This window comes from Sander vitreus, chromosome 5, assembly GCF_031162955.1.
Source record: "Sander vitreus isolate 19-12246 chromosome 5, sanVit1, whole genome shotgun sequence".
NCBI lineage: Eukaryota > Metazoa > Chordata > Actinopteri > Perciformes > Percidae > Sander > Sander vitreus.
The window spans coordinates 29424226-29436735 of record NC_135859.1 but is presented as its reverse complement, the minus strand read 5'-3'; the positions used below and the strand labels follow the sequence as shown (position 1 = coordinate 29436735).

Sequence of the window (12510 nt, the reverse complement as noted above, 5' to 3'; positions counted from 1 at the left end):
AATAAGTTTGAAATGGTGTAATTGTTTAATAGATTTGCCATTTTTTATGAAACGTTTGGTTGTGAGGAACAATTACAGCTTCATGGGCTGGTGAGATTTAGTTGTGTTTTATTGTGGCTCAAATGAACAAATATTTCTATGGTGTGATAATTACAAAGCTTTTTGGTTTTGTTGTGAAAAAGTGAACAGATGCTGTTGATCTTTTTGAATACGACACAGTATGCCTCTTAATTTTATTTTCTAATGGAGGACGGGAGATGAAGAGGGGGGCAGCCCTGAATTACTGGTAATCCCCTGCTGCTTTGAAAAATATCTGACACCCACGGAAATATGCTATTTCTCCTGCCGCTCCACATAGACTACAGTGCATACCAGGGAGGGGGAAACAACAGATTACTTACTTTTGACGAAAAACCGGCTGGTGTAACACATACAGTAATTCAGGGAAACTCCTGGCTGGCATCATAGCCAAGCTTGCGCTATGCAACTAATACGCCTTCTATGTTAGAGGCAGAGCTGGAGGATGATGGGGGATTGTCGTCAATTTCCCTGGTAGAAGTCGCTGAGGTAGTCAAACAACTCCACAGTGGCAAAGCCCCAGGGATTGATGAGATCCGTCCAGAAATGCTGTCTTGGATGGCAAGCCTCTTCAACATTGCATGGAAGTCTGGGACAGTGCCTAAGGAGTGGCAGACCGGGGGGTGGTTCCCCAGTTCAAAAAGGGGGACCAGAGGGTGTGTGCCAATTACAGGGGTATCACACTTCTCAGCCTCCCTGGTAAAGTCTACTCCAAGGTGCTGGGATCGCAAGGATCCTGGAGGGAGCCTGGGAGTATGCCCATCCGGTCTACATGTGTTTTGTGGTCCTGGAAAGGCGTATGACTGGGTCCCCCGGGAGATAATGTCGGAGGTGCTGCGGGAGTGTGGGGTGAGGGGGTCCCTTCTCAGGGCCATCCAATCTCTGTATGACCAAAGCGAGAGCTGTGTCCGAACGAGATCCAGGGTACAAGCGGCCAAAATGGGTTTCCTCAGGAGGGTGGCTGGTGTCAGTTATAAAATGGCCATCTATTCAACAGTGTCTATATAGACGTATGGGGCTATTATAAAATGGTTCTAGACAAAGTCTTGTTGCTTTAGAAACTTGTTTCGTTGTTGTGTAGTGTTAAAAACTAAAGTTTTGTTGTGTTTTTGCAGAGAACAATACAGACATCATTGGGGATCCTTTAGAGGGTACTTCAGTCTGGTATTGGAACAACACTGATCTGGTAAGTGTTCCATGTTTTTATTGTTGTCCTCATTTGATGATAGCCAAACCTTGTTAACTGATCATTATCAGTTAACTGGTCAATTTTTATACCGATACCGGTACTGGTACCTGGAATTCGGTACCAGTACCCAGGGGTACCTTTTTTCAGTAGCAACCTATTTCATCCTATTTACATTTATTTATTTAGAACATTTTACACACCACACAAAATAAAAACCTGTCCCTACCTCCCTCTCCCCTCCCAAACCCGTCCCTACAACCTCCAGCTTGTCAGTCTGTCACCAGAGGCCCGTTTCAGGAAGGAGGTTTAACAAACTCTGAGTCTAACCCTGAACTCTGAGTTGATTTACCCTGAGATGGGAAACCCTGAGTTTTTGGTTCCAGAACAGCTGATTTGAGTTGATTCAATCAACTCAGAGTAGGTTCACTCAGAGTAAACAAGTGCACCACCACTATAAAAAGGCAGCATGAATGGAGCCATGATACTACGATTCAACATGGCAACAACTAGGGCTGGGCAATATTTCAATATTATATCGATATCGTGATATGAGACTAGATATCGTTTTAGATTTTGAAGAATTGTTATATCGTTACATGGTAAGTTGAGTCTTTTCCTGGTTTCAAAGGCTGCATTACAGTAAAGTGGTGACATTTTCTGAATTTACCAGACTGTTCTAGCTGTTCTATTATTTGCCTTTAACCACTTAGTCATTATATCCACATTATGATGGTTATTTATCTAAAATCTATATGTGGAAGATATGATGTGAAAGCACCAATTGTCAACCTTACAATATCGTTGCAATATCAAAATTGAGATGTTTGGTCAGAAATATCGTGATATTTGATTTTCTCCATATCGCCCAGCCCTAGCAACAACCACAAACATCGGGTCGGTCGAAATACTCGTGCGCACATACAGCGAGTTTGAACATCTTTTTCATTAATAAAGCAACACAGAGGCTGCTGCAAAAGAGAGAGAATTTGCGTGGGAGAAAATTGCTGCAAGAGTAAATGCGTAAGTTCCAATATAGTGTATTAATATCATATTTAATTATAAGTGTAATATTACTGGTGAAATGGTATTGAACCTATAATCTATTTCATTTACGTGCAATCCTGCGGGTGAAAACATACTAGGCCTACTAATCCCATTCTGAGGCTGCAGCACCATCATTAACAGCATTATAATTCATAATCTTTTATTTCAAAGTGTTTACATCATTCATCTGCAATACTGTGGAACTCCTTTTTAATGGCTCTTAGTAGTTTGTGTCCAGGGAACACTACAAAAATGTTTAAAAAATGTTTCAGAGCGAGTCACGTACTTCTGACGGCGCTTTGCTATACAGTGGCTTTACTAGAGAAAACTGCCCTAAACCAACCCTGTTTTTTCATTCATGCAGATAACAAACTGCGCTAAAATGTGCCTGATACAGACTGAATGAATGAATGAATGAATGAATGAATGAATGAATGAATGAGGAAATGAAAGAGTGTTGTGTCAGAGGGAGGAAACTGAGAGAAACACAAGGTTTATTGAAGAAAACCTGCTCCCGACCAGGCTAGGTTCACAGGCTCAGTTACCATAGTAACTGACTCTGAGGTTATGTTACCTCTTTTTCTGAAATGGGCTGGAGTAACCCCTATCTCTCAGGTTTGATTAACCTCCCTTTCTGAAACAGAATACCCAGAGTTTCCCCTCATCTCAGGGTTAACGAACTCAAGAGTTTTCACTAAACCTGCTTTCTGAAACGGACCCCAGGCTCGCCATTATGGTGTGGGGGATCTGTACGGATTACGGATCAACTTTGGTCCATTAAACCACTACTGAATATTCAATGTCACAAAGAATTTATTGAACAATAGAAAATCTATTTAAAAATAGAAAACGTTAAAGGTGTTGTGTTTTATAACATGAGGTATGGGCTGTGTCCGGATGCGGACCTTGGTCCGGACTTCGAGAAGCCCTGACATAGTGGCATGTGTCACGTAGCTTTCAGCTGTGAGCGCTGTCCAGCAGAGAGCCACAAACTTAGCAGAAAAAATAGCTTAAAACGCAACTTTCTAGTTCAAAGTTAGCAATATCAAGTTAACTAGTAGTAAATAAATAGATTGTATAGCCCAGGGGTCACCAACACAGTGCCCATGGGCACCAGGTAGCCCCCAAGGACCACATGAGTAGCCCTCAGGCCTGTTCTAAAAATGAAAATTGAATATTGATATTATCTGTTTCCCACCTTGTTAAGTCATTGTTGATAATTATTGTGAGAAATCATTAACGTGATCAGTGTCTTCACATATATGACTATCATTAATCATTAATAATCATATATAACTAAAGGCAAACTGAGCAAATTTGTTATTTTTTAGAGTGTATCGAACTGGTAGCCCTTCGTATGACTCAGTACCCATGAAGTAGCTCTCAGTTTTAAAAAGGTTGGTGACCCCTGGTATAGCCTATTTATTTTTACAATGCTAAAAAAAAGTTTTTTAATTACTATTTTATTTTTGTTTTAATAATATAGTTTTTTCAACTCTTTAACTCAGAGATCTTCAAAAGGGGGTCCGGGGCCCCTAGGGGGTCCTCAGAGTTACTGCAGGGGGTCCACCAAAAATGTTTACAGTACAGAAAAATACTTTGCACATCTTTAACGTGAGACGTGTGTCGGAGGGGGTTAAGTAAGTCAAAAGTTGCAAAGAAACTCTTCCACACTGTCACACAAAAATAAATTGAATAGTAGGCAGTTTTCAGTATTAATAGTTTCAGTACTAGACCATCATCTGGCAGAATTAATGAAGGGAGTTTCTTCACTACTTTTGAACACAAAAACAAAAGCACATTAATGATAGGCTTACCAGCCTTTAGGTAAGGTAGTCACTAAGGTAGCCATCCCAGATACAGTTAATCCCAAAGGATTCACTGTCACATGTACAGTATGTTTAACATTAAAACATGATTTATAAAATCATAAAAACTATTATTTTTATAGCTTAGTTTTCTATGCACTAAAAATGCAACTTAATTTCATAAAATATGTAGTAGGGGGTACATGCTCTGTCTCTCTCTCAATAAGGGCTCCTTGGCTTAAAAAACGTTGAAGACCCCTGGTTTAACTAATTGTATTCATCGGTCAAAATTCTTATTGTCGGTTAACGGTTAAACGGTTAATTAATCATTAACATCCCTAACTTCAAGCACTGTTTAAACTGAAGGACTTTGGTCTGAATGCCGCTGGAATTCTTTGACAATCTTGAACAGCCTTCTTGGAATTGGGTCACAAAGCACATACCAACCGGGAGATAAAGAGACAATTGTAGAGGAAAGTTGTGTTGTGTTTGTCAGTTCAACAATTTTACAAGGAAAATAGAACAGTCTGATAGCACTTGTTTCCAGTTTGAGGTTATTGTGACACTAAGTTGGCTGGTTTTTCTCTCCGATAACTGTCACAGACCTTTAGTATTTTGGAGTAAACACTCAGCTCTTCTCAGCCTCAGTATCTGTCACAGCTTTGGCGGGATGCTCATTTGAATGACTAATTGTTTCTTATATAATCATAATGTTCTTTGTTTCCTTTGTACAGCCAATGAATGCCACATGGTCGTCCCTCTCAAAGACAGAGTGCTTAAAATACAACGGAGAGCTGGTGGGCAAGGCCTGTGAGTTTGTCCCAGACATCACCCTCATGTCCTTCATCCTGTTCTTTGGCACTTACACTTGCTCCATGTGTCTAAAGAAGTTCAAGACCAGCCCATTCTTCCCCACTACTGTGAGTCAGCCACACTAAGCTAATTTAATCCAAAGGAATGCATTATATGTGCAACCTGTTTGAACAGCAGGTTACAGAGAACAGATTTGTCAAGTGTTTGTGTTACCTCTTACCCAGGTGAGAAAACTCATCAGTGACTTTGCCATCATCCTGGCCATCTTCATCTTCTGTGGAGTCGATATGCTCGTAGGAGTCGATACTCCTAAACTTATTGTGCCAAGTGAATTCAAGGTGAGTCCCTCCCTGTTCATGCTGAATGCACAAATCAAGTGCATTTGGTTTCACTGTATTGCTTCATAGAACATAATAAGGTTCCAGTAGATTATTGTATTATAGTGGTACTATAAATCTTGCATTTATAGTACTATGTGACAAAACACAACTTAGACAAAACATAAAACTAATTGTTTTCTGTGATGGCTTACATCTGTAAAGCATGTTTTAAATTGCTACAGTATAACTTGATTTCCACATCACAGTGAAATTAACTAAAAAACATTGTCTGTTGTAAAGGCAGGAAGCAACAGAGCTTAGGTGGTAGAGAAGATGGCAATTAAAAGTATGGTTGTGGTGGTTTGATTTCCGGCTCCTCCTGTCTGCATGTTGAAATTTACCTTGAGCATAGTCTCACATTGCCATACCTGTCTCCACACCGCTGTGGAGTAAGGTCTGGCTACAACACACATTCTTTCTAGGATAAAAGAAAAAAACGCTCAGGGTTGTTAGCATTTCTTTAAACTAGAGATGCACCGATTACAACTTGCTAGGCCGTTTCCGATTTCCGATTTTCTTTGAGTTAGGCCAGCAATACCGATTTTTTCTAACCACTTTACAGCACACACAAATATTTATTTTCTATCTTTTCTTTAATAGAAAATGTTACATTTTGCATAGAACATAGAACGTTTTTTAAATAGATAATCGTTCGCTATAAAAAACAACTATATAAATTTCTCCTGGTGTGGGAAATTCACACACATCTAAAGTGCAATGTTATAGAAGAACCATTTCCTTCTTTTCACATCCAGTATCCAACTAAAGAAATTTGATATATTTAGCAAACTAAACTTCTGTATGTATGAAAACAGGGGAAACAGGTAATGGCAATACAATAATATATAAACAAATAAAAATAAAATAAATATAGCCTTAATGCAGTATAAAGATATTTCTCAAAACACACACACATAGGCCTGTTTGAACGTCCATGGTAACGTTACCTGAAAACAGCGTGCAGTAATGTGAACACTACCGTTGCTGTCAACGGGCTTATCTGCTAACGTTAGCTACCGATGGTTACTTCGGAACAATCCAGCAAATAGACGGTACCCTAGAGTGCCATTACCTGAAACAGATGATTTAACGTCACCGCTCATTTTACACACAGTTTAACAACAAAACTAAACTCTTTAAAGATTACTACGTTTTTAATGTTGGTTTTGAGCGGTATGCATCCCCACTAACCTGGAAAGCATTTTAAACAGTAACGTTAATACAGCTTGTCGGAGGAATACAGCGTCTCTTTTTTTTAAAAAATTTCCTACAGTGGCCAGTGGGGCGACAGAGGCAGAGGGACCACAGCGTTTGCTAACGTTAGCTTCTTGTCTCATCTGGGGTCTGATAAACAGTAAATTCATCAAAGTCAGTGTGCCCAACGCTATTTTCCGATAAACTGTAGTTGTCATATTTCACGGGACCCACGGCGTGAGTGCGGCCTCAGAGGGGAGAGAGAGAGAGAGAGAGAGAGAGAGAGCGGCTGACTGTTCGAGCCGTGTATAATTACGACTGTATGACATTTCATAAACAGCTGATTGAGCGGCAGTGCGCCGCTGCTACATGCATATAACGGAAACCCTGCATGTGCACGTGTGGTGTTGCTGTTGCGCGATGTAAACCATGCGGCGCCTGAGTGCATTTGACCGGCATAAAATCGGCATATGTCAGACTGACCGGCAGGTCTCCGGTCATGGCCGATGACGTGAAAATCGGCCAACTAATCACAACCATTTTGGGTGACGCTAAGTTCCGGACGCAGCGACGGTGCTTCTGCAAAATGGTCTCAGGAAGGAACTTGTTTCGGTAAAACATTTGCATCCCACAAAAGAAAACGCCACATATAATATTAAATAAAGTTAACTGTTCACACAATACAGTAACGTGAGCTATTTAAATTAGCTGAATACATGGTTTAACGTCATTTGCTCTTACCAGTGTATTGCCGTGTCCATAGCAATCCCCACCCATCGGTCCCAAAACATCCCAGTTAGATAGTAAATGCCGTAAACATATTCTTTGTAAATATTTACAATCATTCCTGATGGAACCAAACAGGCCTGCCTTATTGCACAATCCAAATCTTCTTGAAAACTTGCCATTTTCAGCGAAGGGACTTTGAGAATGGCAACACACAGAGAGCGGAAGGTGAGGGGCAAACCTGACATCATGTCAGGCTTAATCCTGGAAATGTACTTCGGTTGATTAAGACTACTTTGAGCAAGACACTGAACCCCAAAAGTGCTCTGTGAAGGGAGAAGTTTTAAGTCCCTTTGGACAAAAAACTGCAAGGTAAATCAATCTAATGGGTTTGGTAAATAATCATCAGAAATGTAAAGTGATTTATAGTTTATGGGCTAACGGAAACAGTAAAAGACAACAATATCTGTCTGTGTTTAGGTCACAAATGTCAAGTTGACGTATTGAAGCTTCTGTCTTCCTCCTTCACAGCCAACAAGTCCTAACCGGGGCTGGTTTGTGCCCCCGTTTGGAGGAAACCCCTGGTGGGTTTACCTGGTGTCGGCTCTTCCTGCCCTGCTGGTTACCATACTAGTCTTTATGGACCAACAGATTACTGCTGTGATCGTCAACAGGAAGGAGCACAAACTGAAGGTAAAGAAGAAACCTTACAAACAAAGTGTGTATTTTAAGCCAGGTGGTAATTTGTGACCCAGGAGATGAAAGTATCAGAAATACTAAATGTCATTCCTTAATATAATACAATACAGAAAGTTAGTGTTCTGTATACGAGTGAGGCAGCGGAAGGTTGGGAGTCATTTTTGTTGAGTTCTTGTACTACAGATGGGATGATTTGTATTGCAACAATTGGCTGTTTTTAAGAACATGACTAACATTTAGTGCAGCATATGAGTTTGCAGCATAACTTGCATGATAAATTGCTGTGAAATGCTTGAATCTGTATTTTGTGTTTAAATTAGAATTTCAGCAACAAAAAAAAAAGTAGTAAAAGCAGTAAAAGAGTCTTTTTCTTTTTGTTTGTTTAACTTGACTTATGTGAAGTATGGATTTTCATGTGTTTCCCACAACCTACTGCAGTTTGTACAGGACACTCGCTACCTTCACACTGTAGTTAAATATTGTTTTCATTCTTCTCGTGGGAGTGAGAGATGTTTCATGGCAGTGACTGAACACAGTTTGGTTCAAAAAGCAAGTTCAAGAGTCACTGCTGGAGTTGAGAAATGTTTTCTTTGATTTCAGCGACTCGTCCCTTTAAAGATAACTGGTATATCTTTGTGGCAGAAGAGAACAAAAATTGCTCTTCTGCTGTTTTGTTATTCAGCATATTGTACTATAAAACCATATAAGAGCTGTTTGTTGGGTTTTATGTTTGCCTGTGTCTGCAGCCGTGCTCTACATACTAGGCTTGTACATGCGTTGAGCCAGACTAATGTGTTACTGCTTAAAGGACAATTCCCGGCGCAAAACGAACCTAGGGGTTATTAACAGATGTGTACCCACTCTGTGGCTCTCTGGGACATGTTTTCATGCTAATCAAATGAGTTTTTAGCTTGAAAGACGCTAGCGCGGACCGCCGATTAGTTTACAATGCTAGTATTCGGGGCACAGGGAACGTAAAAACAAATCGCTATTTATACCACTAAAAAGGCTCAAAATATCACCACACTTCAACGGTAGCATAATGAGGGTCCCTAAATGTTAACCGAAGCATTGAGAACTTTGTAAGTGTACAGACAGTTTATTGAAAAGATAGATTATAAAGACAATCGCGTTCATGTTTATATGCCGCCGCCATCTTGGAAACCAGTCATGACTAAATCAAAAGCAATTTGCTCAATATATCTGAAATAATCACACTCTGCATAACTTGTCTAGTGTACTTACTCAGTGGATAACTGTCCATCTGGTCCCTCTGGTCTGGGTTGCCGAAAAAGTTTCAAGTACAGCCCTGTTTATCAGAAAGGGGAAATCTTCAGACTGTACAAAACACTACTTCTCTTGGGCATCGCTACGCAACAGGTCGCACTCCTTGCAATACAGACACTCCTGTTCGGTGGCCATAGCTTCACAATGTCTGCAGGTACACCACCAGTTTCCCGAAGTACGAGGCTGTGTTGCAGCATTGACTACCGGTAGCTCTCTCTCTCTCTCGTAGCCCTTTCACGGAGCTCCCGCAGTGCTTCGTTCAATAAACTGTCTGTACACTTACAAAGTTCTCAATGCTTCGGTTAACATTTAGGGACCCTCAATATACTACCGTTGAAGTTTGGTGATATTTTGAGCCTTTTTAGTGGTATAAATAGCGATTTTGTTTTTACGTTCCCTGTGCCCCAAATACTAGCATTATAAGCTAATCGGCGGTCCGCGCTAGCATCTTTCAAGCTAAAAACTCATTTGATTAGCATGAAAACATGTCCCAGAGAGCGACAGAGTGGGTACACATCTGTTAATAACCCCTAGGTTTGTTTTGCGCCGGAATTGTTCTTTAAGTCCAAGCGCTCAGCTTGATCTACTGGCAAGTTGTTTCCCTTCAAGTATTTCGCTTCTGCAGCTCGTGGAGAGAAACTGTTGCGCCTAGCTCTCAAAGCTGCGCACATTTTTGTTGTGCAGGATTTCCATGTCCCACGCAGTAGAGCCTCCAGGGCAAGTTGGACATTACTAACCATGATGCAATGCACTCAGCAAGACAGCGAGGTCTGCGTGGGTCTGGCTCATCTCAAACAAGCCTATTTTCCATGCTTGATCATGCACATACATGACCTTTGACTTTGTGTTTGTTGTCTGTACCAGAAAGGGGCAGGTTACCATCTGGATCTGTTCTGGGTGGCCGTTCTGCTGATTATTTGCTCCTTCATGGGTCTGCCGTGGTATGTGGCTGCCACAGTTATCTCCATCGCTCACATCGACAGTCTGAAGATGGAAACCGAAACATCGGCTCCTGGAGAGCAGCCGAAGTTCCTGGGTGTGAGGTAAGACTGGTACAATATGTTATCCAATTCGAAACACTCAGACAACAACAATCATGCTGATGACAGCTCTAATTTTTTTTATAGAATACCAAAATCCTGTCTGGGAATATTAGAGTGTTATACAAGGATGAAATGTAAGGGACAGTGGAGTCACGTTCATGACAACTGAGTAATAGTAAATTACATTTACCCTGTTGCTATAGCACCATCTGTAGGTGAGATCCCAACAGATTTTACAGAATTGCTCAGAAGTTGTATGCACCCAACATCTACATTTTGTTTGCAGTTGACAAATGACAATTTAATTTGGCAAACAATGCTAATAGAAAGCAGAATAACATCAAACACACACATGGATAACCTTTGGGACAAATAGTTGTAGGAGGATTGTGGAAATGGTGGAAATGTGTGTGGTATATACTGAAAGATTAGCTTTGAATAGGCATGTAACGATACACTCAACTCACGATTCGATACGATTCACATTTTTAAGTTCATGATACGATTTTCTCACAATTTCTTTTAACAGAATGAAATGAATATTGCAGGGCGATTCATTTTTTTTATATCAACAAGTTGTAATCGTTACACATTTAAATAGATTTTTAGCCGATTCATGATTCATCGTTACATCCCTAGCTTTGAACCAAACAATCCAGGGAATTAAAAAAAACTTTTACAAAAACATAGTTATCAGCCAAAACACAAACTGTTTTTATAAATGGCCAAATTGTTCTGCAACAAATTTCACTAAAATGTGTGTCCTGTTAACTAACACACAGACGTGGACCAAAAACATGAAATAACTCTTTTTGTTAGAGGTAATGCACTGTAGTGTAATAGGCTGATGGCTGTAGTGGAGAAAAAAAAAAAACACACTTCTTTTTTATTATTTTTAAAAAGATTAAGATTATTTTTTGGGCATTTTTGGACCTTTATTTTGATAGGACAGCTGAAGACATGAAGGGAGAGAGAGAGAGGGGAATGACATGCAGCAAAGGGCTGCAAGTCGAAGTTGAACCCAGACCCGCTGCGTCGAGGAGTAAACCTCTATATATGGGCACCTGCTCTACCAACTGAGCTATCCAGGCGCCCCCTTTGAGTTTTTAAGAGAAAGATTCTCTCTGCTGTCCATGAGTCACTCCATGTACTCCAGTTAATTTGCATTGACAATATTAAAACATGTTTTTGTACATGTGCCTTTTGTGTTCATTAATAGATGGTTAAGACACTTTGTGATTCCTGTTTTTTGTTAGCTTTCTTGTCTGTTTGGTGATGTCTTCCAGAGCCTCCTGATGTGTCAGCTGTAAGCTGAACTAACAAACTCTTGGAACATCTACTCCAACTTTGAACTTACTACAAATGTTGGGGTTGCCTTTGTTTTGGCCAAAACTGAACGAGCTTTGGGAAATGATTGATATTCTCAAGTAATCAACATCATTGTTCAGGCTTTTCTCTGACTTATTTATTGTAGGAAAAAGAGGCAAACATGTTCAAATCAAGAAATTATACAAGCAGACATTGTAATAACTATTTTTTCCCCCTCTCTCTTTTTTTTGTTTTTTTGCAGAGAGCAGAGGGTCACTGGTGTGTTGGTGTTCATCCTGACAGGACTGTCTGTATTCATGGCTCCTATTTTAAAGGTAATTAATCAAGTCATTTAGTGTCTCAAGTTCAATCTTTAAATTCTTAAAATTACTGTGGCAGAAGTTGGAAACAAATGCCAAAACAATGAATATGGCCACACTCTGCTAACTTACAGATTCATTAAAGACTGACTTTTAGTGCTTTAAATTATATCAATTGCAAACTGTCAGGTTCTTTTAAGAGTTTGAATATACATCAACCACAACATGCATTAACAGAAATAGCTTAACACTGATGGACAAAAACAGGTTGATCTGGTAAAAGTGGTTGTACAACATAACAAAGCACTAGTGTTTATATTATGAAGAGAACATAAATTAAATAAAAAATGGGTCAAAATAAAGTAGTAAGTGGCCAGGTTAGCTCAGGTGCTAGAGCAGGCGCACATATATAGAGGTGTATGCCTCGACTCAGAAGGTCCAGGGTTCGAGTCCGACCTGGACGATTTTCCTGCATGTCTTCCCCCTCTCTCCCCTTTCATATCTGGCTGTCCTTTCCATTAATGCCTGAAATGCCCAAACAAATCTTTAAAGAAAAAAAACAAGGAAATAAGTGTTTTCTTAATTGACAACTACATTTAATTTTTGGGTTCTTTTTGACGT

General features: G+C 40.0%; 1 protein-coding gene across 2 annotated transcripts in view; it reads left to right on the top strand.

Annotated features, from left to right (window-relative positions):
• Positions 1-12510, top strand: part of slc4a4a (solute carrier family 4 member 4a) — a 67722-nt gene that overhangs the window by 41764 nt on the left and 13448 nt on the right. For both annotated transcript variants that reach the window (XM_078251405.1, XM_078251406.1), the window contains exons 16-21: positions 1194-1264; positions 4854-5039; positions 5157-5270; positions 7764-7925; positions 10083-10261; positions 11832-11904. In XM_078251405.1, coding sequence (XP_078107531.1) covers positions 1194-1264; positions 4854-5039; positions 5157-5270; positions 7764-7925; positions 10083-10261; positions 11832-11904 — 785 coding nt within the window. The remainder of the gene's footprint in view (positions 1-1193; positions 1265-4853; positions 5040-5156; positions 5271-7763; positions 7926-10082; positions 10262-11831; positions 11905-12510) is intronic.